This window comes from Anguilla rostrata, chromosome 7 (assembly GCF_018555375.3).
Source record: "Anguilla rostrata isolate EN2019 chromosome 7, ASM1855537v3, whole genome shotgun sequence".
Lineage (NCBI taxonomy): Eukaryota > Metazoa > Chordata > Actinopteri > Anguilliformes > Anguillidae > Anguilla > Anguilla rostrata.
In genome coordinates, this window is record NC_057939.1 from 11,163,026 (window position 1) to 11,190,503 (window position 27,478).

General features: G+C 44.1%; 3 protein-coding genes across 4 annotated transcripts; all 3 read left to right on the forward strand.

The window, feature by feature from the left end:
- Positions 1–6,242: 6,242 nt before the first annotated feature.
- On the forward strand, positions 6,243–14,968 carry hyal4 (hyaluronidase 4). The gene is given in 6 exon segments (XM_064342785.1): positions 6,243–6,592; positions 10,311–11,149; positions 11,151–11,206; positions 11,208–11,259; positions 12,663–12,788; positions 13,018–14,968. Coding segments are annotated over 5 exon segments (1,431 nt in total). The 5' UTR covers positions 6,243–6,592; positions 10,311–10,348; the 3' UTR covers positions 13,414–14,968.
- Positions 14,969–18,172: 3,204 nt separating this feature from the next.
- spam1 (sperm adhesion molecule 1) lies at positions 18,173–21,359 on the forward strand. Its single transcript, XM_064342783.1, has 3 exons — positions 18,173–19,317; positions 20,026–20,115; positions 20,713–21,359. The coding sequence occupies exons 1-3, from the start codon at positions 18,376–18,378 to the stop codon at positions 21,046–21,048; spliced, it is 1,368 nt and encodes a 455-aa protein (XP_064198853.1). The 5' UTR covers positions 18,173–18,375; the 3' UTR covers positions 21,049–21,359.
- Positions 21,360–21,774: 415 nt separating this feature from the next.
- Positions 21,775–27,182, forward strand: LOC135258994 (hyaluronidase-5-like). 2 transcript variants are annotated; one of them, XM_064342787.1, is made up of 4 exons: positions 21,775–22,082; positions 23,392–24,378; positions 25,029–25,118; positions 25,417–27,182. In XM_064342787.1, exons 2-4 carry the CDS (start codon positions 23,449–23,451, stop codon positions 25,825–25,827), a joined length of 1,431 nt encoding a protein of 476 aa, XP_064198857.1. In that variant the 5' UTR covers positions 21,775–22,082; positions 23,392–23,448; the 3' UTR covers positions 25,828–27,182. The 2 variants fall into 2 exon arrangements, with proteins under 2 accessions (XP_064198857.1, XP_064198856.1); XM_064342786.1 differs by having other exon boundaries at positions 21,778–22,082; positions 23,396–24,378.
- Positions 27,183–27,478: the final 296 nt, after the last annotated feature.

A 27,478-nucleotide genomic window follows, 5' to 3' on the forward strand; every position in this document is an offset into this window, starting at 1 on the left:
TCCCAGCTACTTATATACACATTATTTTGAGCCCATAAACACCTAGCAATGTGCAGAACCTTACTTTTGTCAATGCTATTTTACACATTTCAGGCTACAAAATACCATAGGATAGTTACCACAAGTCAGAGAGCACATAGACATATACCCCAAAGGTGGGCCCTCTCCCCACACACACACACACACACACACACACATTTTGCTTTTTTTTAAGGATATCCTAGTCCAGCGGTGTTTTTTAGTCACCTGGATGGCGTAACCTATCCACATGTAATGTCATTATATCAGTTGACCCACATAGTGTACAGGTCAGTGGACGTACCCTGTTGTACAGCAACTTTCAGCTCTGGATAATTTCTTATGTTCACTAAGGTGGCAAAAGAAACACTGACATATACTATAAAAGTACATTACTATTGTGCTATTCAATTCTAACCAAGACAGTCAATTGTCAAGGTCTATGAGGCTGATCTTTGGAGTATTTGTGATTCGGAAGGCTGCTGCATATTTCATTACCTTTGATTACCTACATTTTTTACAGACTGAGTGCCAAGAAAAGGAGCGACAGTACTAATTAAACCCAATTTAGTTAATGTCAGTATGGAAAATAAATTGCTTTAATTGAATAAAACAAGACTCAAGACTATTCCCAAGATTTTTTACAAAGGCCTGAAATAATTTGATAGAGAAACAATTCTCTCATTCAGATTTAAAGCAAGTTTTAAAAACATGTATTCTTCCAGGTGACCTCTAGCCTTCTCACAATGTTCATATAATGTTGCAACAGCGTTATGAGGATGTTAAAGTATTACAGAAACATTGTTATAGTGATCCCTGTAAGTAGAGCTCTTTTCTTCTGCTTTAGTAAAAATATTTGGGCCCCAGCATATGGACTTTTCCCTATTAAATAACATTACAGAGGTATGGGGAAAGACAAAATTACTGTTATTCTGAAGACGAAAACAGCTAGTTTGAATTCAGCGACAGCTGTAGGCCAATTACATGGTTCATTGTATGCAACTGAAAACACACACACACACACACACACACTCACTTGCAGAAAACTTCTAGGAGCACGTCACACACTCCCCGTGCTAATTGTCACCTTCTCAGTCTATAGTTGAGTTCAGCAGGCTGAAGCTCTGTAATTTGCTTTCTGCTTCAGCAAAAAGCATTTAGTGATGAACACTTAACACATCGTCATCTTCATCGCTACCATTACATGGGTCGTTTGATATGCGGGAAAATTAGCAACAGAATTGCATGGCTGGCTAAAATGCAGAGAGGGAACCGTGAAAATACAACCGTTTTATTTAGTATTGTATTCTATGTGAATATGCGGTAACATTAAATTATTATAAACAAAAATGGATTAATCATCTTAACTGGGCTCAAGTGCATAACAACTGTTCTGCATGTTTTTGTTTTCCAATTTTCATACGTAGTTGTAACTGCTGTAACACAATCTCAAAACAAGCTCGTCATAGCTGATTAATATAAAACACTTGAATTTCCAAAGCTGATAGTATTGATGCGGTTGTTTTAAAGACATTTTTGGCGGATATTTTCAGCGACTCCCCCTCTCCCCTATGTTCCTCTTCGTCCCTCTCCCTCTCCCCTGGATCTGTGTCTCATGCAGGAAGGGGGATATGAGGTGGCTGAATAAGTTCTGGCCGTCTTCCACTGTGGCTACCGCTGTCTCTGTGGGGAAACCCACGCCGCATCACAGACCATAAACAACAGCAAACAGGCCCATGGAGCCAGCTAGCATTACTCCCCTCTGAGAAGAGGGCCCAATAACACAGTGATGTCCTGGTGCCGTTCTGTCTCACCCCCTCCACATTAGAGATATAACAAGGTTTTGGTCCTCTATCTCTTTGCACTAACACAGGGATGACTAATGGAAGGAGAAAACGCATGGATCCTGTCTTACACTGTTCATCTGCAATCCATTTTAGAGGATTGGGTTTACTGCCGCTCTCCAGTCTGCAGTGTAAACAGTCTGATTATGAAAAATATAAAACATGCATTTCAGAGGATCTGGGTAGAATTGCGTAGGGTCTTGGCACAGAGGGGAAGGAGAATGAAAGAGAGAGTGAGTGGGAGAGAGAGGGAGAGACAGAAAGAGAAAGTCTTGCTAAATGACTAAGCATGCCACATTGAAACCAAACTTGGATGTGCTCTCCACCATGAGGTTAGGATGGTGGTTGACTCGACCAGAGGTCCCTGGGGTGCTCTACTGCCGAAGTTAAACAAATGCAGCGATCTTGCTGGAACAGTGTTGCCTCTGCCCCCACTAATAGCCCCTTTTCCCAGCCCTGGATTTGCTGAAGATGAGAGATATTTTCCTCTAGCTGACTCCAGCATGCCCCCAAATGTTGCGTGCGATGGGATCAGCATGCACGTTTGGACAGTATTGAGGCAATTGAGCCCACTGGTTTTATGGTGAATTTTGTGTCTCTTTTGACTCTGGACAAAGTGAGGAGTAGATCCTGTCAATAACAACAATGCATGTTTGCAGTGCAGTCATTGGTTAAAACCATGAGAGTCTTACAGTTATCATAGGTGAGTCGCTCATGATTCTGAAGCAGAAGTATCATTACAGCCTGACCACTGTGACTGGCAGTTAGGCATAAATTACAATGTGTTTATGCCAATTTCATTCATGCAGTTGCATAACAACTGAGGCAAACATGACAACAGAATTTGGGACCTTATTAAATTAAGTGATTTTATCACAATAACCAACTCCAGGTACCCCACTCTCTTGGAACAAGATGCAGGGGTGCTCTTGTTCTTGGAACTGAGAACCTGCTAGGCTCAGTCTGAGCTCTCACCTTAAATTCAATCTGACTCTGGGTGCTGTACTCCACTCAGCTGGGTGACAGAATGACACTTACACAGGTCGCAAATACCTTGAGAGAGTATTTTTTGGCTGTAACCAGCTACCAGAGAGTTGCAGGTTAAACTCACTGCGAGGCACGGCAGCTATACTTGTACAGTATGTGTGGTACAGAGTCTGAATTGCATCAGTAAATATCCAGCCACATAACAGTGTTGCAGGTTGATTGAAATTTATTTAGGTCATGTGCTAAACATAATAAATAATGTCATGCAGTGTCACCTCATTACACTCTGGAATCTTTCATGTATCCTCAGAGAAGCAGTGACACGATGTCCCTCGGCACCCAACGCCCATACTTCCTGTGTCTGTGGAATAATTACAGGATGCATTGTGCACAAAAACGTTCTGATGAGCCTCTGTCTGAAGGACAACAATGATGTAATGTCCCACAGCGGGCCAGACAAAGCAGAGGGGACGGTGTCTTTTTTCTTTTTTGGGGGTGGGGTGGGGGGGGGGGTGGAAAGACCTACCACCTACACTGCCTGGGTCGTGAGGGTTCAAACCACTCAGAGAACAGTTCCTCCTTATGCAGAGTGATGGGAGTGTTCCTCAACCAGGAAGCAAGAATTCTTCCAGAACCACAGGGGTCGGCATAATCAGTGGAGGGTTTCATCTTTGTGGAGGGACTAGCCATGCACTCCGGCTCTGGGAGTGTGGTTTCCCAAAAACGCCCGTTTGAGCCCCCTCCGTTTACCGTCGGGGGGGAAGCCTGTCTCCCGCAATGACTGCACGTGGCTCGGTCCCACTGGGGAGTGGGCTGTCTGTCAAACAGGGCGCCAACTCCATGGCGTCTGAACATCTGTGTCCAATAGGACACGAGGGGTTTGGTGCTCTCGAGGCTCCCCTGAACCCACAGGTCTGATATAATATTCACGGCATGGCGTAGCGTAGCGTAGCGTAGCACAGCATAGCATGGCTTTCACAGTCTCTTGTGTCAGAGCACAGACCAAGGAGACTCCTGGTCAGCACATTCCTGACTAAATGAGGGGTTTTGTGGTAAAGGGGGAAATGGCACCAGGCCCAGCCTAACAGGACCTTTTCTCCAGCACGCTGCTTCTCTGTTTCAGGTTTGGGCTGTCGTTGGGGTAGGTCTCTGGGCGGTATAGACGGCCTAACCCTGCTGTAACGCAATCCCCATTTCGACTTTTCTTGAGGGGCGCCCCAGCCTTCCAGATGTTTCCGAGACTCAGAGGAGAGGAAGGGGAAAACGAGCGAAGGACAAAGGATAGATGGAATCACCGCTCCCTCTCATTGCGTGCATCACCTCTTGTTTCTGTGATTTTTTTCTCCACCAATGAGTTAAATAATTAGTGCTGACAAGTATAAACATTATACCCTGTTACCGTAACCGTTAGCACAGTCTGTTTATAGTGAGAGCTGGCCAGCTTTAGTTGTGTGAGTGGTTTTTCCTTCTCTTTCCCCCTCTCCCCCTTTCACTCAGATTCACCGTTGCTTGCCAGCGCCTGACACTCTTCCAGCTCCCAGACTGTTTTGCCAGTCAGTTAACACGACTGCTGCAACATCTGCTGTGCATTCCCGAGCGTCTCCACGACAGAGGACATGCAGCACGGGGCTTCTGAGTGGAGGCCCGACGCTTTAGACTGAACAGCAAGGTCACAACGGAGGAGCAGTTCAGTGAATGTGAACAGCCGGGTTATAGTAGAAGAATAGAGGGTTACTCTGGGCAGAAGGGTTAGCGAGGAGGAGCACAGCATTAGGAGCTGCAGTGCAATTCAGTAGCGGTGAAGCCAGAGGTGGAGCATTGCTCTTTTGGAGCAACAGCAGTGAGTTTCTGTGAAGCACGTTGAGCTGAGTGATGGAAGACTGGAGAAACAGTGGACCTGGGCTACTTGTTTAGGGCAAGGGGCAGAGAATAGGAATACATGAGAAACAGTGCTGAAGGCCAGGAGAGTTGGCGCAGACACAAACAATGGTACAGGTGAAGACCAATGTCCTAGTTTAGGGTTAGTGGTTTGGGTAAGCAGGAGTCATGCCACTGAGGAATAGTGGTATAAGTCAAAAACAGTGGTGTATACAAGGAGCAATACTGCAGGCTAGGAGAGAACAAAGAGTCGTGGGGTAGCGTGAGGTAAGAGAGTGGCGTGCAAAGCAGTCCTGCAGGCCAAGAGCAGTGAAATCAAAGTGCGTGAACACCACACCCTCCGAGAAAACAGCCGGAAAGTTTAGAATATTAAACATTCCCTGCAGAAATGTGAGCGAGACCGTGACCGCCACTGACACAGACACACGTCTAAATCTGATCACTCCAGACTTTGCAGGGCTGCAGTGGTTTCAGGGGTGGGACAGGATGAGGGGAGAGAGATCTGATGGATCTCTATAGGAAGAGTCTTAATCATTGTGATCATTCAGAGTTTCAGTTTACATGAAAAAGCACAAGCTTTCTGACGAGTTCTGTCCGTCTGTGCACACGCTGGATCATGTTTTCTCCCAACATGGCTACCTGTCCCTCCTGACCCTTGCAGTTATACAGTATATCAATGTTTTGTTAATAGTCATGCATTAAAGCATCTCAATTGGAAACACAAAAGGATATTAACAAGACCGATAGGTATCTACACCCATGGATCATTGTTAGTGAAGGGATTAGAGTTCATCTCTCTACAGAAAAAACGCCTGACTTTTCTTTTTTTAATAACGTAAGCTGCTTGCCTGCTTAAGTCGTAATTCACAAGCACGTATAATCTGAAGCTCTTTAGAGCTACACTGCGGCTCTTCACAGAATAAATAAAGTCTGCATCTTCGCAGAAATATTCAAAACAACCGTTACAAAATGTACTGACTGTCTGAACAATTTACTGAAGAATTTCAGAAAGTAAATCAAACACTAATTTTGCACCTCCCATCGGAAGCGGCTTCACATGTAGCATCCTGAACATTTTGGACAGCGGATCTGTTGCAGGAAAGGGATGTGGCTCACCATGAGAATGTCTATAGGAGTAAACCCAGATGGTGTGAGATACCAGCTCGATCTACAAATAACAGATAGAAACCTAACCAACCTGAGGACTGCAAGAGACAAGACCGCAGAGGAATGCAGAGGAGCCCGGAGTCAGCCGGGAGAAGGGGAAGTGAAAATGGCCTCTGAAGGATGCTTGCATTCTTTGCTTTCCCCATCAGAAGGAACAGCGTCCCCGCCCATGCAACAGCAGCACCACACACACAACAATCTGTGGCTCTGAGCCCTGCGGCACCCTCACCCCAGCCCTCACATGCATGGGAACAGAACAGACGGGGGCCCGCCCGGGTCCCCCCCCCCCCCGCCCCATCTCGCTAACGCTGATCGATGCGGGTGGGGCCTACGGCTTTTCGCTGCGCCGTGACTCTTGGAAGGAATCTGAGGATGAAGCAGTGACGTGCAGTCGGTGGGATTTGGCCCGGGATCTCCCTCCTCCCCACTTTAATCGTTGTGTTGTGGTGGAAGTCCTCGTGGTGGCTTCTCCTCCCCCTCAGGAAACGTTCCTTCACTCACTCTCTCTCTCTCTCTCTCTCTCTCTCTCTCCATCTTCTCTCTCTCTCTCTCCCTCCCTCCAGTATAAAAGCGTTTGGGGTGGTTTGAGTTGTGCATACGAGACACCGCCGGGACCAAACATGCTGGGGAGCTGACTGAACTCCCTCCGTCCTCAGGAATTTGTCACGAGGATTGGCCAGGCACCGTGGGACCCATGGGTGAGTCCTCCGTACCCCTGGTCGGATGCACCCGCAGGACAGGGCACCGAAGCATCAGCAGCAGGATCTTCCAAAAAATCTGACTGTAAATAAGTCATTATAAAGAAATTACTGAAACATTGAAAACATGCTATAAAGTATTAGATGGCTGTGTGTCAGGCAGATGGGTATATAATGTAGGTATTTTTAAAACACTGCTTTGCTGGGAGTAATCAGACACTGTGGCTATGTGAAAGTTTTGCAGTCCTGTACTGGAAAGGGGTGTGTCCTGTACAGGGTTACTGGGCTGGGTTACTCACAAGCTGCTTCTTCTCCTAACTATTACAAAAACAAAAACCGTTATTGTCCTTGCAAACAGTTATTATCGCAGTCGGTTCTTGGAACCACCAAACCAACGGGTCAAGAGGGGGTGAAGTTGACATCTGGGCTTGTGGCGTGTAATAGACTTATCCAATTAAATCCAAATTCAATGGAAACTTCCAATAAAGTCTCCCTTTTGTTTCAAAAACACTTTAAAGAAAATACATTAAAGAGCTGATGAAAAAAGCACAGAGCTTGCAGACACTCAAACCCTTTAGTGCTAACCTCGGATGGAGACTACAGACAGGCAGACAGAGTCAGATTCCATACCCAAGGGTAATAAAGGTTTGGCTGGAGGTAGCCCCGCCCACACACACAGACACACACAAACACACACATACTGTGCTGTTGACAGACAGTAGGCTTCTGCCAGATGGCTGAAGTTCATCTCAGGGAAAGTCAGGGGTTGTTACTACGTTGTGTGTATGTGTTGGGGGGAGGGGGGTGATCTAGATTGAGCATCATCATCGTAAGTGACATGCAGATGATGATGATGATGATAATAATAATAATAATAATAATAATAATAATAATAATAATAATAATAATAATATCCATTCAAAACATATATTTCTCTACTTTAAGCTTGTGCTTGCTCCAAAATAACATGCTTCAAAATAACATCCAAATCACTCCAAAAATACAGAGCTTTCTTTAGTCAGAAGTGAGGTCCAAATGCTTTCAATCTAACCATCTGAAAAAACGTCTTCATTTTTCATTCTTCTTATTTTCTCACACATTTATTTCAGAGTCTGTAGACTTTGTGATGATGTGCAAGGGTAAGAAGGAGAAATCTCAAAAGTTAGAATTCGAAGCCAAATTCAAAGCACCAAAGTTTACAGACTGAATGCCTCCACTTACAGTCTTGGCATCATCTTGGGGCTAGAGAGTGATTTTAATTGTTAAAATGAGGGGGTAGGGGCAATACTCCTACAAAGGGCTGTAGAATACTCAAATAGTCTAGGAGTAGTACACTGATTTGGCATAAATTGCTGAATTATAAAGAAGTTGGATATGAATTATGTGGGAGATAAAAACAAAATTTCTGCCCACTAGACAGAAATCACAGTTTTGTGTTGTCCTGGGAGTGGGGGAGGGATGTGGGGAGGGGGGGTTGCTGGTGCTGGTCACAGTTTCTCATGCACAAAAACCATGGCTCCTCTCATAATTGCCTCTGTGGGGAATTGTGGGTTAGGGAAACCAGATGAACACTGAAAATCAGTCATTGATAGTTCCAAGCTTTACATACATTCACAGTGGAGCACATGATACAAAGAAAGTTGCGATCTCTCAAGGGTTTGAAACAGCGACATCTTGTGGCTTCATGAGATAAGCATGCAAACTGAAAGTCTGAGCTTTTCCCACTGTCTTGAATCCTTAGAGCAAAAGAAACATTCAATCAAATTGGTGTAAAACTTTATACTACATTATATTTCATAACAACTTTGCTTGCTTAGGATTTTTAACTTCTAGCTGAAATATAATAAAAACAAAAAAATTCATATTTTTGTTATATTTTCTATTTGTTCTTGTTTATTTGTTTGTTTTGCCCCTTTAGTCAAGTATCACAATTTTATTAGCCAAAATGAAAAGGGAAATTACAGCAAATTAATGTAATTTGCCTTCAATTTATATAGGCTTCCCCAGCATTTAAGACCTTTATAATAAACACATTGAATTACATAAACAATATGCCATCTGCTCCCATTCACATAAAAATTTCAACTATTTATTTCCTAACCCTGACTAGATTGCAGTTATCAGACAGGACCTGTTGACTGTGCTTGACAGTGTGAAAATAGACAGGGGCAACAGGACGGTTCACGCCACCCCTTTCTGTTGCCCCTTGTGTAGAAACACACAGCTTTGTGTGGGGAATTATGGTCATATGAGATCTGAGGGGGGAGGGGGCATCCACCCCCCCAGCCCACCCTCAAGGTTTCATGACATGACACAGTATGCAACAGTAGTGCGTCAGTTACACAAGTAGTTGCCCAACTCTGGGCCTTGAGAGATTGATTTGCAGTCAGTGCTGTTTGTGAGCACCGTAGGTGAACTAGAGGCTAATTGCACAGGAAGAGGCTTATTTCTGCTCTTCCTGCCCACACATTAAACCCCAGACTTCTGAAAACACATTTTTTTTCCAGTAAATAATATGAGCTCCATGCAATTGCTTCCTTAATTTGTGGATGGCTGGCATTAATGATTTCTCCATAAATTGTTATTATCGTCACCATAGTTACAATTGATTAGTTCCATTACTGAAGGCACAGTTCCATGTACATTAAGCCCATGTGTCTGGAAATCATTTCACTCACACCACCCCCCCCCCCCAAAAAAAAAAAAAAAAACATCCAAAGAAACACTGTAACTTGATCCCCTTGGGAAAACGGGGACTGATCCCCCTGAAGTTTCCAAATTTACTCTGGTAAGTTGCTTCACTCCGTGTCTGCCACAGGACCTAGACTTAATGCTCCACCTCGCTTTATTAATATTCTTTTAATAGAGGCGCCGGTTTCATGGGAGCAAAACGTTACTTTAACCTGAAGGTGAGAACTCAGCTTTTTCGGCCAAGGTTTGAGATATCGCCGCGTGCATGCTGAGCAAATGTCTCTTCCAATTCTCCTGCTTTGGCAAAAAGGCCGTTTTGTTCCCTTGGCTACCGCGGCTATCATTAGGGCTGTGTGGGCAGGGCGCTGGTCTGTGTTTACTGTGATGTGGACAGGATGCAGTTTGTAAGACTGGCCCAAGCTTCAGTCCGGTGTCTGGGTGTGAACGAAGCTCCACATTCTGCCCTCTTACCTCTGCTTCTCCCGAAACAGTCTGGCAGCATATTTATAGACTTCGGCGTGGAAGACTTCACAGGATATTCTTATGCAGCTTAAGTACATGGCGGGAAAGCAATGAAATTCTTACACTACACGCTATAATCCCTAAATTTATTCTGCGGTGCAGACGAATCATTATTCCCAGCCCTTGATAAGCTAAGAGCAGGCCATTTATTTACCCTGTGAATTCCTGTGGTGATTTTCTGTGGTTGTGTTCTATCCTCATTGGCACAAATAAAGCCAAAGGACATAACAGACTACTCTGCCCATCTTGGTTCATTGTGTGCCCTCTAAAATAATACACATATTATGTATGATCCAAAATAATGAGTTATGGTGTTTCTCATGCCAGGCTTGGTGAAATTCTCCCCCCTCCCCAAATCCCGACCCCCCTCCCCCTTAACCCCCCAACCCCAACCCCCCCATCTCAAGCATTAAGACAATCAGTAACAATACTAAAAACAACAATAAATGGACATTCATCCTCCACTGACCTCTGTTGTTCCCTGCCCTGGCCCCTCCCCCCACAGGGTGAGTGACAGCGGCCTCCAGTGAGACAAGCAGCAGGATGCCCAGGGCGGCAGTGGGTGCCCGACTCCACCACGCCACACCCGTCGGCTGCGCTCTGACCTGCTCCTGGCTTCTCCTCCTCGTCCATGCCGTGCTGACCCAGAAGCCCGCCAAGCTGCCCCTGATTGGCCGAAAGCCCTTCATTGCCGCCTGGAACGCGCCGCTGGACATGTGCGCCAGCAAGTACAACATCAGCGCCAACCTCAACCTCTTCCACATCAACGGCAGCCCGCGCGCCATGAGGACGGGCCAGAACGTCACCATCTTCTACGCAAACCGGCTGGGCCACTACCCGCACTACACCGACCAGGGCAAGGCCGTCAACGGGGGCCTCCCGCAGAACTGCAGCCTGACCGCCCACCTGCGCAAGGCCCGCCAGGACATCTGCCACTACATCCCCGCCGAGGACTTCCGCGGCCTGGCCGTCATCGACTGGGAGTACTGGCGGCCGCAGTGGGGCCGCAACTGGCACAAGAAGGACATCTACCGGCAGAAGTCGCGCGAGCTCGTCTCGCGGGCCTACGTCAACATCACGGACGAGCAGCTGGAGGAGCTGGCCCGGCGCGGGTTCGAGAGGAGCGCCATGGCCTTCATGCAGAGCACGCTGCAGCTGTGCACCAGCACCCGGCCCCACGGCCTCTGGGGCTTCTACCTCTACCCCGACTGCCACAACTACAACCTGCACCAGCGCAACTACACGGGCTCCTGCCCCCTGCTAGAGAGCCTGCGCAACGACGAGCTGCTCTGGCTGTGGAACAGCAGCACGGCGCTCTTCCCCTCCGTCGCCATCAGGAAGTCCGCACAGCCACACCCACTTCTCCCGGGTGCTGAGTCTGAGATCCTCGCTCACCCTGACCCGACCTGCCCACCTTCGTCTACACGCGCCTGGGCTACGACAGCCAGCCTCCCGTACAGCTCGTCACACGTCATGCACGTCCTTTCTTCGTCTGACCTCATCAAACGCAGGTTTTTCAAGTGTTAGTCTAGTGTCTACTGAAGCAGTGCCAGTTCAGGAACATTCTTCAAGCGTTGTCCCCAGTCTGGCGTGATCATTCATCATGTCAATCGGCGTTCAAACTCCAATCTGGAGCCGCGCGTGTTTTGTGTTCAGCACTAGTGACCAATTTAAGTCATCTATTGGCTAAAGAGTCCGCACACCTTGTTCTCAAGGCTATGATTGGCTATTGACGGAAAGGAACCATACATACCTGCAGACACTGTGAGGAAACCTGCACAGTAAAATGTCCAGTGTCAATTCAGTCGTTGAATTAGCATTTTGATGTGTGATAACTCTAAAAGAAAGAGCCCTTCTGGTCCTTTAAGAAGAGGTTGTCGTAAAACAGTCATAACTTTGATGACTGTTTAAAAAAAAATAGAGTAAGGACACAAACTCTTATAAAGTGCTGGGGTGTGAAATAGAAAACACAAATATAAAGAAAAGAAAAGTGGTGCTAACAGCGATGTGTTTAATCTGTAGACATTGTACGGCTGAGAAGGTATTTGTAACACCCCCGTGCTCTATAACAGTTTGCATACTCTGTTTTGAAAACATACGGTTGGCTCTCTTTTCCTTTCTTGAGTTTTTCTTGCTGTTTCGAGCCCCCTTTTTTACCACTACATGTGATTTATTTTTGCTGAGAGCCCCACGTCATTCTGTACATTCATAAATCACCATTCAATGGGGAAATAAATCTGTCACTGAAGACAGCAGACAATGTGTAGGTGTCTGACATGTAGCTAAAAACACGCCACAGTAGCATTTACATAAGAAAGATATGTAAACTCAACCCCACCCTGTCCCAGAAGGACATTTACTATGTCAAAAATGAAGAAATACTTAAACTGTTTCTCCGCTGGATTTCAGGAGGGTATTCTGGGTTTTGCATGAGATGTGCATACCCAGAAGCAAATTCTAAAACTACAAAGAATTTCAAATAAGCTTATTTTCCTCTACAATAAGGTCATGGGAAAAATATGCAGTTTGACATTACTGTGAAATGCTAATTTTCAACCCTTAAATTTTTTCAATTTAAAAATTCCGGACCATACAGTGTAAAACTGAACCTTAAGAGCGCCATCTATTGGTAAAATACAGTAATGCCATATTACACAGCCAAATGTATTTCCTCCAGTTGCAAGGACTGATATTAAAGGATAATATTACACAATTTATAACATTATTTATCAAACTGTGCTGCCAACAGCACAGATGTATTATTCTTAATGGGCTGAGATAATAGCCCAGATTTTTAAATGAATAAATAGCTGTGGTGGTAGTTAATGGAGCTCTTGCTGATGTGGATAGGTACAAGCTCTGTGGAAAACATTGTTGTAACATTATTTTGCAGAAGGATCTGATCCACACTATTGGGGAGAGCGCTGCTTTGGGTGCTGCTGGCTTTGTGATATGGGGGGACCTCAACCTCACATCCTCCAGAGTGAGTCCATGAGTCCACACCTTCAACATGACCTGCACACTCACAGTCACACACTTGCATACATACAAGCATACACAGAAACACACGCTCACGCACACACACAAATGATATAAAAACGTTTAATAAAATTATTACATTATTTTTTTTTGCTTACTCCCATATATTTTCTGCCATATATTTTCATAACCATAAATAAGCCATTCGCTTTTTGTACAACCCTCTTTCACAGCACAACTGCTCCAGGGTGAAGCTGTTTCTGGCGAGCCGACTGGGTCAGTACATCACCAACGTGACGCGCGCCGCCGAGGTGTGCAGCGACTTCCTGTGCCAGAGCAACGGAAGGTGCGTGCGCCGGGATCCGCGCGCACCACACTACCTGCACCTCAGCGCCAACAGCTACCACATCGAGCCCTCGGGAGACGGCGAGTTCGCCGTCACCGGCTGGCACTCGCAGCGCGAGCTGCAGCTGCTGGCCAACAGATTCCGCTGCCACTGTTACCAAGGCTACGGCGGCGAGCGCTGCGACAGCCTCGAGCCCCCGGAGGAGACAGAGAACGCCGCCCTCAGGACTGCAAACTCTGCGGCGTTTGTTGTTATGCTCCTAATCTTGAACTTCATAATATGACGAACTATCTGACTCTGAAGGCACATTATGTTCCGTCGTATTGCTAAAGAACGGTTCCAGCTGCTCCTCGCAATAAGCTTGATGTAGCAATAAGCTTTTGAACATTGAACAGGTTCTTTGGTTTTTGTATTGCAAAGAGTTTATTTTTGTATAGTAGCCTACATTATGAGCCAGCCGTTATGGAATAATGCTGCATATGTATGGTTTTATTACAGGTTACAATACATGTAAACGTTTTGTGTGAAAGACACATGAAATATTAGGGTACGTGAACAGAAATGCTTCTGGGAGTGTGTAGACATAGCATATCATTTCCCTTCCAAATAATAGATGCATTTCAAAGAGAGAAATAGAGTAAGCTTGAGCAGGTGCATTTGGGGTATGATAAGGTGAAATCAATGAAAACTAAAATCTGAAGATTATCTGAAGAAAATGTAAGCAGGGCGGTTAATTAACAGTGAAAGTTTACAGAGGGGTCTAGTGCACTGAAAAGTGCAGAGCTGTGACCGCCTTTTAACCAGTCTTTTAACCACCTTTCAGATGTAGTATCTGTGTGACTAAGCGCTGTGTGAGGGTAGGGTTTGGAGATTTTATTTGACAGACCTTGTTCTCTTGAACAGGAATGTAATCTGCATACTGTATGATGACACTGTATTGCTTGAATGTAATACCACTAGATAAAGCATCAGTAATCATTCTATTAATCACATTATTATTGGATTATAAGCACACAAGCATAATCTGCAGGGTTATTCTTCTGATATTCTTGAATATGCTGTGAATTTGTTGACTGATGGTTCAGATAGAGGTGTATGCAGCTTCACCCAACCATTGCACATAGAATCATGGGAGATTTAGAGATCAGAGCAAGTATATGCTTTCTATATAGGTACTATCCATGTTATTCACTGATAATATATTTTCAATGTCAGTACACAAAACACAGACATGCAGTAATTGTTTGAAAGACTAACCAAATAACAGTAATGAGAAAGGGGTAATTCACAAAAAGAGAGAATATGTTTATCAAAATCCACATTACAGAATTAAATGTGCCAGAATTTTTCTCCTCTTTTTGTATTACGTAACCTTGCTGGAACCAAAACTGGAATAAGGAACTACCATTGAAAAAAATCAGGCAAATTGTGTCTATGAGATGCCCGTCTATGCTTTGCAAAGCTTAAATTCTTAGAAAAGAGTTTTGAATACAAGGCACAGCTGTGAGAACCATCCCTGCTTTTGTTCCACACTCTCTCTCTGTCACTCACACTCACACACACACACATATGTATGCACACATACACTCACACACACACACACACACACACACACACACTTATGAAATTATCCAGATCTGACATCATCCACCCCTTAGAAAAGTCAACATTATGAAGGGCTGTTCAATCCTGACATATGTTTAAACAAGATAATACAGTACAAGTGTGACCAAACCTAACTTTTGGAAAATAAAAGTGCACTTAAAGGGATCTAAACCAAATCCTTTGAACTGCTTATAGCAAGCATGGCTACAAATTATTAAACCATATAAATTGTGTGTATTGTCTCTTTGGCCTTTGTTTCTCCCAGTTTGGAATCAATTCTGTGGTTCTACCTGCACTTGATGCGCACAGGCTTCACTTCCCTCTTACTTTTGCAACATTATCGTTTTACAACCATCTGGCCATCCTTCTTTGTACTCTGTTCTTGGCCTCATATGAAAATAATTATTCAGTATTTTATTTATAGAACACGTAACACCTGCAGCTCTCCTTTTGTCTCACCTGTCTCCATGCCTTTCACCGGTTTCTCTAACCTTTGTTCCTACTTTGTTTGACCCCCGGTAGATTTGGTTGAACTGCAGAGGCATTCCGCTCATGCAAATGACCGCGGTTATCCCTTTGAAAGGCGCCGGGCGAAATTTAAATGAACGCTCCATTCACCTTCTGAACGTGTTCTGAAAACAATGGCGTCTGTGTATGGCTCCTGGCAACACCTGCATTTAGGTAGCAAATTGTTGCTGTTATTAAAACTGGACTGAAAAACTTTAAAAGGCAGCTGCAGTTGAAGCTCAGGTGTTGCTCTGCCACAGCGGTAAGCGATTATGCCCGCGTGGTCGACTCAGCCAAGAAATCCTAGTCTTCAGAAAGTTTACCTTAGAAAGCCCAAAGGCAAATGTCAATGAATCTGTTTACAAATCACTTGTTCAGCAAAAATCCTTATCCAGGACACCTTGAAAATCACTCATTTTTGTACATGGGTATGTGTAGAAACCATTCTGCTATGATACTCCACTGAAATACAAACCTAATCACATGCCTTGTTTCCTATCCATGTTTCCTATCCATGGTATTTTGCAATGTTGGTGCAAATTCAATAAAACTTGATGTGGATATTGATGATATTCCATACAGATAAGATCAAGAGTTTTTCAAGTAGATTTTTTTTTAAAAAGACCCATTTACCAACTTGACAGAATTGTACACAATAGACATAGAACACAAGATAGAACAAAGGACATGGATACATATGACGGACAGATTATTTATTTAAATGCATACAAATCCAGTAGTCTATACAAAGAAAACAACTGACAAAATGTATAGCAAAATGGTGTCGGACTCTACCCCTGGTTCTGAGAGTAGCACAACTCCGCATCTAACCCAGCAGAGCAGAGCACAGGAGAACAGACAGCAGAGTAGTACCACAGTGACACTCATGGATGTTCAAAAACGTATGGCTCTAAATATTATGGGTGATGTTCACACTCGTGAACCTTTAAAGATTTGTTGTAACAAATGGATGAAGGTACTCTTGCCACTGCATTTATATTGGGGTTTTATGCTTATGTTTGCTTTCCTGTCTAACAGTGGTCTTACTGGTAAGATCTGATATGAAATCTATCATCTTATTGCCATACAACATTTTTAAGAGCTTAACCGGAATTTTAATCCAAACTGAAATTTTTTAAAAATCTCCTGAATATACTGTAAGCGCTTTACATCTTTTTGGGTCTATATCTTCCCCAATATTTTGTGCTGAGGCACAGTTGCCCTGTTTTCAGTAGGTCAAACCTTTAAAAGCACACATCTGGCTCTCTCACACTGGATTTTCCCAAACGCTGTTCTTACTACACAACAAGAGCTTGTTGCACTTTTGTGCAAACTGTGAGTCAGTCTGGGTCAGGGCGTCAGCTCGCTAAAAGGAATAATAGTAATAAGTTGTAAATATTTGTGAACTATCTGTTCGCGAAAAAGAGTCAAAACAAGGACTTTTCTCCAGCTCGCTGAAATATATATTTATTTCAGATTTTATTTTTTGTTACTTTTTTTGGGGTAGTGTGATGTATGGCACACTTATAACAATTGTGGATGACATCCCACTGCGTGCCCACAACTAATGCCCCTCCAATGGCCTGCCCTAAAGCTGCCCTAAGGATCGCCCCATTTGCTGAGGTTAATCCAGTACACATGCTCCACCACATAGCACCAAGGTGTGCACTCCTGCCCTCGTCCAAGACAAACTTGGCCCGTCTCGCTTATAAAAAGACAGAGAGACGAATACAGTGCACCTCCGGGGGGTGAGAGTCTTGTGCACAAGCCTTTCCAGTGCCCTGCCGTGGGAGGGAAACGCAGGCTTGTTTTCGCGGGATTCCTCCTCTGCTGCCAGAGCTGAGAGCTTCCCTCAGACCGCACTCCACTCGCATCCAGAGAGACCTTCACCTCAGCGCAACTCCCGCCGGGCACTGACCTCACGCTGCCGACGCGAAGGGATGCTCAGGTACGGTACCCGTTTTTTTCTTTTTTCATTGCGAATGTGAGCTTCAGCGTGAGCTTCAGCTTCAGATCAGCTTCGGCAGCCCGGCTGAAGGAGAGGGGAGGCTAAGGGGCACCTCCGTGGTGACACTTCCCAAACTGACCCCCTGAACTATGACAAGGGGGCATCAGCTGAGGCTTGTGCTGGTGCTTGGAGAGGACTGAGACTCAATTGTGCTCATAATGCCAGCTTAATGGAGATTTATTCTAGAATTATTGCACCCCGTATAGATGAACGATACAGTAATTCATCACTAATTGTACAACAGCAGACAGCATGAGTAATATTCTAACATTCTAATACTGCTTTAGAGACATGGCTTTTGTATAAAAGAACGCTGGAAAAAAGTGATTAGAAATTCTTCCATTTAAGGTTAGTCATTGTGTATTAATTTACAGTAGAAAGGCTATCAACCAATATTTTTAGTGCTGCTAAAATCATTTTAGTTCAAGCACTGACTTTCACTTAACTTCTCACCTTTCAAAGTCTGGTTCCTTGACTGCGTTTAATAAATGATGAATGAATGTCTTTTTCACCTGGACAGGTGTGTGCGTGGCCACACGTGACATTGTGCTGTGTAGGTCTGCAGTGGGTTTCAATCCACAGACCTCGCCAGCTACTTCACACAACAAGAGGTACAATCAGCCCACCGAGCTGAAGACAACAATGCATGGTACTGGGGAACTAATCACACTAGTATTGTTTCTTTAGGGGTGCCTTCACATTCTGTGGTGGGTTTTCACCTGCCAACTAATGTCACTGCTGCTGCATTCTCCCCCCTCTGAACTCTCACAGTAATCACAGCCAGCTGGTAGGCATCGTTCATATTAGCCCCAAATTGGGGGCTGCTATAACAAGGGTAAGTCTGCCACAGGTTTAAAATCATGGCGCCTCACCCACTGCTCTGCAGTGGGCCAATGTCTTAGTCCAATTTCATTAATGTTACACCTTAATCTTCTTGCTTGTCCAGTGGACCTTAACATTACGTGTGTGTGTGTACAGTGAGGTGTGTGACATGTAAATGGTAAGTGATGTGAGCGCACATGCTTAAGTAACGTGTGTGTGACACAGCGTTGTGTGTGTGACGTGTCGTGTGAGTACGTATACGCAAGTGTGTGAAACTGATAATTCTCACTCACAGGCATAACGATGGACCAGGTCATCCAGACGAGGAGAGGCAGTGCTCTGCTGTCGCCCGCCCTCACCTTCTACCTGCTGGGGGCCCTAAGCCACGCCCTGCCCCACCCTCCGACCGCTCCCCCTCTTTACGAAGGCCTGCCCTTCATCGTGGTGTGGAACATACCCACAATCGCTTGCCGAAAGCACGCCATTCCCCTGGACACCTCCCCGTTCCGGGCGGTGACCACGCCCGCCAAGGTGCCCGGGCAGCCCCTCATGCTGTTCTACTCGAACCGGCTGGGGCTGTACCCGCACGTGAACGCGGCCACCAAGCAGAAGCTCTACGGGGGCATCCCGCAGAGAGGCAACCTGACGGCCAGCCTGGCCAAGGCCCAGACCGACATCGCCCATTACATCACCTCCGAGTCCGACCCCGGGATGGCCGTCATCGACTGGGAGGACTGGCGCCCCCTGTGGGAGAGGAACTGGGGCTCCAAGAGGATCTACCGCATCCTGTCCATCATCCACGCCCGTCAGAAACACCCCTTCATGTCCTCGAGTCAGACCGTCGCCGCGGCGAAGAGGCAGTTCCAGGACGCCGCTCGGAACTACATGGCGGCGACCCTGGGGCTGGGGGTGAGGCAGAGGCCCCGGTACCTGTGGGGCTTCTACCTGTTCCCCAACTGCTACAACTACGGGTGGGCGGAGCCCGGCTACACAGGGAGGTGCCCTGCGGAGGCGCAGAGCCAAAACGACGAGCTGCTGTGGCTGTGGGAGTCGAGCACCGCCCTCTACCCGTCCGTCTACCTGCTGTCCTCCCTGGGAGGGAGCGGCAGCGCTGCCCTGTACGTCCGTAACCGCGTCCAGGAGGCCATGAGAGTGGCCCTGTTACCCAAGAGGCCCTTCACCGCCCCTGTCTACGTCTACACCCGTCCGGTCTTCCCTGACCAGAACAAGAGCTTCCTCAGCACGGTGAGTGCAGGATCCTCACCTCCTTAAAATCACTATAAATGGAAGCACTAATGACCAGAAGCTGAGTACAGTCACAAACTTGTAATGTGAATAAATTGTGAGTAAAACATATGTGGCAAGCGGGTTAACTTCATTTTACAAGCTTTTGAAATTCTGGAAAAAACTAAAATATTACATGGGACCATAGACGAGCATTGGCATGCATTCTCACATCTATAAGTTCTGTATGAACATGTCTAGTGCCATAAAATTCAAATGTGGTGTAATCAGGGGTCTCCAGACTGACACGTCCTGTTGGGAAACTCAGGTCAAATATGCATAGTGGTTTAAAGTGAACTGAATGTCGGTTGTATCTTTCACAATGTTTTTCATAAGTGGTAGAAAAATACAATAAATCAGAATAGTAATGTTCGTACTTAACAGATGGTATTCAATCATTTTGTCTGACAGGTTTAGCAACAGGCTCTATGCCGAGCCGGAGAATAAAGGTTTTTTTCTTTTTTTTAACAAAAGACTTTGTTCAAACGAAAGGACAATGGGCAATGGAGCATTTGAATGCTTGGCCAGAAGGGCGACTAGGTGGTATCTTTCGAGATCTGAAATTACAGTGCCATTGTGTGGGAGGAGTAAGCCACTGCGGATGGTGTCCGGTTTCTGTACGCAAAGCTGCACTGTAGTTTTTCCTTACATTCGCTCCGCTGTTTCCAGGGGGACCTGGTCAGCACCGTCGGGGAGTCGGCGGCAGTGGGGGCCTCCGGCTCAGTGCTGTGGGGGGCCAGCGCAGACTACAACGACAAGGTAAAGAAGGCTCACACGCAACGTGAGCTGAAACTCAATAACACGGTGCACGCCCCTCTGCCCTCGTGGCGCACACCCTCCTGTCCTCTGCCAGCGTCTGCTACCTTACCAACAAATTCCTACTCCATAAAATCTCCCAAAAGGGTACAACGCCCTTCGGGTTAGCCAAAGTACTTCTGCACCATTGTGTCAACCTGATGGTACATCATGTTACTGAATGCAATGTAACAGGAAATTACAGAAAATTGGCAAAGTGGCGCAACTTCTGGTTTAGACAATCGACTGATACAAAGAGATGTTGCAGAATTTAGATACGTTTATTGAAAATAAAATCTTCCAAGCAAGAAAAATCACATGCTGCTATTCTTTAAAGAAAGTAGGCCTATGGGACCCATCAGTATTGAGATGTGGACAGGGTATGTTGACATGTTGATTGCAAGAAACACAGACACTGTAATACAGATATGTCTGCATACCTATTTCATTTTAAGGAACAACACCAAGTAGGTATATAGGCATGTCTGTATCATGGTCTTGGGTTCCTACCTTCGTTGTGATATCATGGTGAGCTCTCTCTCTCTCTATCTCTTTCTCTAGACTTCATGTGAAGCCCTGTCCAATTACCTAACATCCACCCTCAACCCATACATTGCCAACGTGACGGCGGCGGCCAAGCTGTGCAGTCGCTCGCTCTGCCAGGGCAACGGCCGATGCGTGCGGAAGAACTACGACTCCAGTGACTACCTGCACCTGAACCCTCGAACCTTCACCATCATCAGGTACAAGATGAGTTATGTGGCCATCGGCAGGCTCACCGTCTCTGACCTGAGCGTCTTCGGCAAAAAGTTCACCTGTCAGTGCTACGCTGGTCGGGACTGCTCCCCCAAACTATCCACCCTGCTTTCCAGGACCCCGCTAGTCATTCACTTGTAGCATGGCATAGCTTTTAATACATGACAAAATCTATTTAATTTATGAGTGGGCACACTCAAATCTCAGGCAAGTTGTCAAATGTTAAAAATCAGCACAGGACTGGTTGTTTCATTTCACCGAACTGCAAATCAGTCAACGCTTTTGTGTTGTAAGCTTTTAATATATTTGCTTTGTATAACCATTTCTTCATCCATGTGCATATTCTGTGTCTGGATAAATGTAAATAAAAAATGTAGTTCGGAGCTATGAATGTAGTCGTGGAAAGCCTCATAAATCAAATGTGAATGAATTAATAAAATAATAAAATATGATTGTGGGTAACTGTGTACAGTGATTCAACATCCTCGTCATTTTCTAAAGACCGTAAAAGACCTGTGGGGCCTGGAGTTTGCCCTATAGTCAGTGTACGCCCACGGCCAGGGTATTACAGCACTCTTATATCTAGCGGACGTTAGCAATGTAGGACATGGTAGGATATGGAATTACAAAACAGAGTAACTGCAATAGGCACATAGGGCCTCAAGACTGCACGCAGACAAACACAAATTCCCACTTGTCTTGTAAATTTCCACTTTGGTGTAAATCACATGAACGGATGAGCAAATGAGAACCACAAAGGCAATATTTCCTCGCCTTCTGTCAGAGTAATTGCTGAGGAATACTACACCTCCAGATCATGCTCCGACAGTTATACCGCTGACATATATATTTGGCAGTGGAAAACTTTGCACTTTACATTTCGGTACATCAGCGTGTGTTTCAGCAACAGGCATAGCCTGAGGCCAACGTAGCCGGCAGGATTCATCAGGTTCACTCTGCTCCTAAAACTCTGAACCCCGACAAGTTTCCACACGTGCTGATGTTGAAACCTAAACTACATGCACACGAAAAGTTATTTCGGGACCAGTTATTTAAACGCTTGCAGGTTATCAGAGATGAGGTCTGCTCAGGCATCCTGACAATCGCACACAGAAAGTTCAATCAAACCGTCAGAGAAAAAAAAGATTTTCTTGCAGAGAGATTTTCCAGATCAGGTCAGTTTCTCTCAAACCCACAGCAAGCGCTGTTCTTTTTTCAACAGCTTTGTTTTGGTTGATTCTATCTTCAGACTTTCCTGTTTAGTGTTCCTTTTCCTGAATTTTATCTTTTACTTTCTTTCTGTTTCTTTACCCACCCTATGAATTTGACTAAGTCTGAAAAATTAGGAAAAATTGCTAAAAATTTGATTTAATCAGGTAGGAAACCAGTAAAATAGTTGACCTACCAGCTTTAATGGAACACATTCAAAAGGAAATAAACTATCATTATATGTTTGTTTTTAGCACCTTTCTGTCATGGCTCTTGACTAAGTTATCACTGTTTTTGCTTTTGAGAAGTTTTGCAAAGTCAGTGCTCTTTCATTCTATGCAGAAACACAGCGCTATTGAATAACCAGCTCTTAACCAAACTACAGTTTGGCTGAAGATTTGCCATTGGGCAAATGCGCAGTATAGTGAAGCAAGAGCAGACATCACAGGTTGAGCTGGATTTTGTCTGAACAAAATACTGTGGTTGGATTCTCACAGACAGCACCACTCTGACCTATATACTAATAACTTCGCACCTACCATCAGGATTGCAAAGAAACTATGAAATGGTGTGACAAAGGGGGTAACTGTAGGGGGTTTGGCAGTATAAATATAGCCAGCTCCAATGTGTTGGCTGTATGTATTTTAATATTAAAATATTAAAAAGCAATTTATTTTCACTAGATTGGACTTTAAGTCAATTGTGTGAATTCCACTGACAGATTTCTATCAAAGAAATGAAAATACTGGCTTTGACGTAAACCTTTCACATAAAGCATAGAAGACCACTTATTTGTGTGTGCCATGTTTGGGAAAAAAAGAAACCCTTCAGTAGAAATGCTGAACATTGGAGCTTTCATTTTGTTACAGCTTTTAATATTTATTTATAAAGTTATGAGTTTTGAGTTTTAAGACTTGTATTTTGGTGGAATTTTACAGTGTCATGGAAGAACTGATCAAGAAATGGTGTCACAGTGCATTTTTTAAATGGTCCCTGCACATTCGTATGCAAATACTTACAAGGAAGATAAACAGACAGAATGCATTAGTTGAAAATGTATTCCAATTTCATCTTACAAAGAGGTATTGTTGTCCCTCTTAAGCTGAGTGAAGGATTTTCATCAGTTTCATCATTTACTCGTGTGCATTTTTCAAATTTATAAGGGGAGTTCTGACTGAATATTTACAATTAACCACAACTATACAACAAGTTTTATGTTTAGCTTTCGTTTGACAGTGTATTCAATGATGTACTTTCATTTTGTTTCATTCAAAGACAGGTTTTTATTTGGCTATCTTCAAGGTCAAGGTTTACTAAAAACTGCATGTGAAAATGTTATGCATTAATGGACTGAGTTTAAGGGAATGCCTTGTTTTCCTGGTTCTGATCAACCTCTGTGGATCGCTGCCGAAGACTGCTCCACCTCTGAAGCCCAATTTTCCTTTTGCTTTCATGTGGAATGCTCCAACTGAGCTCTGTGAGAGCAGATTTGGGATCAGTCTGGACCTGACATACATTCAGCTTGTGAGCAGCACCTTGAAGACAGCAACCAACCAAAGCATCACCATTTTCTACACAGATAGATTTGGCATATTCCCCTACGTGGATGAAGACACCGGAGAGGCATACAGCGAGGGACTCCCTCAGCTCATAAATTTCAAAGAGCATCGTGAAATAGCTGAAGATAACATAACCTTTTATATCCCTCCTGACCAACCTGGTCTTGCTATCCTGGATTTTGAGGAGTGGAGACCACAGTGGGCACGAAACTGGGGCACCAAGGACATCTACCGGGAGATATCAGTTGAAACTGTCATGCAGAAGTATCTCTTCCTCTCTTACGATGAGGCAGAAGATATTGCCAAAAGAGTGTTCGAAGCGGCGGCCAAAAAGTATTTTTTGAAATCCGTGAATCTGGGAAAAACACTTCGTCCAAAGCGGTTGTGGGGTTACTACCTATATCCAGACTGCTATAACTATGATTACAACCAGGACATGAATGGCTATACTGGTCAGTGCCCTGAGATTGAACAGGAGAGAAATGATGAGTTGCTCTGGCTTTGGAAGGAGTCCACAGCTCTGTACCCCTCCATATATCTGGAGCTTATACTGAAAGACACCCGTCAGGCAGCTCAGTACGTCCGTCATCGTATGCAGGAGTCAATGAGAGTCTCTATGCTGCCAAATAAGAACTACTCTATACCCATCTATGCCTACATTCGTATTGTGTACAAAGACAGTGATGAAGACTACTTGTCTAAGGTGAGTGGACATCTACATTATTGTTTGAATGAATTGATTTACATGGGGAAAAAACTGAATGTTACTCATCCAAAGAGGTAGGCGGACAGATATGCCCCTGGGTCTTCAGATGGGGGAGGATTTGGGGGTAGTTGTTGGCCATATTGGACCTTTCTGACTGAACACTGTAGGGGGTTGAGATAATTATGCACAACCACCCATGCTGCATGCATGGGGGTGTTTTGTATCCTAAATTATTTGAGAAGTTGGTTAAGTAGCAGAAATTTTCTTCAACATAACTTACTATATGCTGTCTACCAGTCTGTACTTTTACGATAGGACATTTAGCAATAAAGCTACATTTTACAAGGAATGATGAAGATCTCCATTGATGCCATCATCTATATATATTATTTCAGGTATTTACTACTGTATATAATATGTGTGTCTCTCCCCTCTGTTAAGGAAAACACGTCACGTGCGCTTTCCTTTCAGATGGTCTTGTGAAGGGGTTTTGCACAAACACCACGCAAAAGAGTGCTTGCGGCTTGATCGGCACATACCTTTCAGAAACCAGATGTTTTCGTGGAAACAGACAAAAACATTTGGCCTGCGGTATTACTTGCTTCCTCCTTGCTCTCCCTCACTGTGCATGTTCGCTGATGTTCTAGGCGGACCTGGTCAGTACTATCGGGGAGGCTGCTGCTTTAGGAGCTGCTGGCGTCGTGTGCTGGGGAGACATGAATGTCACGGAGACTGAGGTATTTTAAAATGATACATGCTACTCCATTTAGTCTAGTGTTCCAATTTGTTTTGACAACTTCATCTAAGCTAGCTAGCTTGCCCCATAAACTAAGTTACTCAACACAGGCTTTTTGATTCAAATAGGCCTATTTGAAGTAGCCTATTGTGTATAGTTTCATTATTATCATTACTATTATTATTGTTGTTATTATTGGCAATAATAATAATAAATAATAAATAAATAAATAATACAAATAATAAAAATAGAAAACACCACATTTTGTGTTTTCTTTCTCCACTTTCTCCACTTTAAAGGACTCCTGCTCCGCTGTTCAACGGTATTTGGAGAAAACGCTGAACCCTTACATCTTGAACGTCACTACGGCGGCGAGGCTGTGTAGTACCGCCCTGTGTAATAACAACGGGCGATGTGTAAGGAAGAAATGGGGCCGCAGAGATTACCTGCACCTGGACCCATCCAGGTACCGGATCAAGTGGTCAATAACCGGTGAACTCTCGGTGAAGGGACATCTGTCTCAGGAAGACATTGACTGGTTTGAGGAGAGGTTCAACTGCCTGTGCTACACCGGTGATCCTTGTTACTCACCTGTCACTTTGAACGAAGTGTCAAACAATATCAATGGTAGAGGTGTTCCCCTCTACCAGGAGACACTGCCCTTTCTGTTGACCTTAGCATGTCTGTTTGTCTTATCATGGCAAGTGTAGATCACAATGTCTCTTTAAAAGGCAATACAGTAAATGAGCATTTGAACCCCATTGGAACCACATGAACTCGGTTATTACTGAAGATTTCCCCAATACAAAAGTGATGCCATATAATTTTTTTCCCTGTCAGAGGTTTGTGATTACACATATTTTAAGTCAAACTAACAAGTATTCTTTCTAAAAACAATAAGCGAGAGAGAGAGAGAGAACAGTCTATTTCGTGCAACCATTCTGTGCATGTTCTGATTTGAATATAATGATATTGTTTTGCGTGTGTTCCTGTTTCAATACATTGAAATATGTAAACATATTAGAAACATACGAGAGAAACTATTCTCCTGCTGATATGCACCACAACTCTTAGACCTTTCCAGTGAAAAGTCACTGAGGATCAGTACATCAGTTACCTTACCTGACCTTGCAATGTAACATGAAATCTGTTTCGAGCCACAGTCACAATACATGAAAAAAGAGAAGAAACTAGATATGAATGTCATTTATATGGAAAAGGGAACTATCTAGATTCCCTTTATTTGCAAAATGCATAATGCAAACACTTGCACGCCATGTTCTTACCTTTCATTTTAAATAAACTGCTGCTTTCACTATCATGCACTAAGTGCACCATGAAAAGACAAAATGACAGCGTAATACTAATTTATCAGTCTTAATGACAAAGAGGAGGATGCAGCCATGGAGTAATGAGTCCTCATATATGTGGTAATTGGTAATCAGCATTAACAATAATAACAAGTAATTAGTGGTGGAGATTCTGATGCTATTCTGTTTCTGGTTGAAGTAAGGTTTTTAACCTATTGTCCATGCGCAGAGCTTTTGCTTATATTTGTTCCTATAGGTTGTTTATGTCAATGTTCTGTCTCATATCATACATTTCATATCTTACTATATATTTATATCGTAAAATGTACAATTTCAAAGCTGTTCATTAAATTATAGTTTTTTATATATATTTTTTTTAATATACTCAGGAGGTCTTAAAAAAGTAACAGTTTTGGTACTTCCAAACATCCATTGAAAAATATAAAAGGCTGCATTGTATTGGGTCAAGCCTTTCAATGAATTTTTCAGCCGGTGCATCGAATTGGAATGTTTTAATGTCCGTAGAAAAGAGACAACGATTTAAATGCTAAGAACATGAAGTGGACCATCTGGTTAGCAAATAATAACATCTGGCTTTGAACCCTGTCTATGAGACATTAGATGCAAGAACGAGAGCCATGTAAGCAGCTGCTAAAACCTTGAACATGCAGTCGATGCCTGTCTGTGCTGCTATCACCGTGTCTGTAAATATTTGCTATGTTCTCATTTAATAAAAAAATACTTTTGAAATTTGATCCAGTGTATATTTTCATTTATTATTTTTATATTTTTCATGACGTTGAGAAAGTACAGTTTACAGAGGGGGGATGAGAGCAATTTTTTTTAACTTAGTGGTTCCAAGTTCCAATACCTGAATGGGAGATGGGCGGGCATGGGGTGAGGAGGGAGGCGTGGTTGTGGATGCAGGAATGTGTTTTGTAGACTTAAAGCCTTTTAAAGTATTACAGAAGATTACCTCCAGCAAGCAGCATTAGTGAGTTCTTAAATATGTCCTTAGACCAACCTGCAATTAAATCCATTTATTGTAACT

Coding starts and splice junctions, on each gene's coding strand:
- LOC135258994 (XM_064342787.1), top strand. CDS start 23,449: ATGTTATGCATTAATGGACTGAGTTTAAGGGAATGCCTTGTTTTCCTG. Junction 24,379..25,028: donor ATGAAGACTACTTGTCTAAG/GTGAGTGGACAT, acceptor CTGATGTTCTAG/GCGGACCTGGTCAGTACTAT. Junction 25,119..25,416: donor TGAATGTCACGGAGACTGAG/GTATTTTAAAAT, acceptor TCCACTTTAAAG/GACTCCTGCTCCGCTGTTCA.
- spam1 (XM_064342783.1), top strand. CDS start 18,376: ATGGACCAGGTCATCCAGACGAGGAGAGGCAGTGCTCTGCTGTCGCCC. Junction 19,318..20,025: donor ACAAGAGCTTCCTCAGCACG/GTGAGTGCAGGA, acceptor CGCTGTTTCCAG/GGGGACCTGGTCAGCACCGT. Junction 20,116..20,712: donor GCGCAGACTACAACGACAAG/GTAAAGAAGGCT, acceptor CTCTTTCTCTAG/ACTTCATGTGAAGCCCTGTC.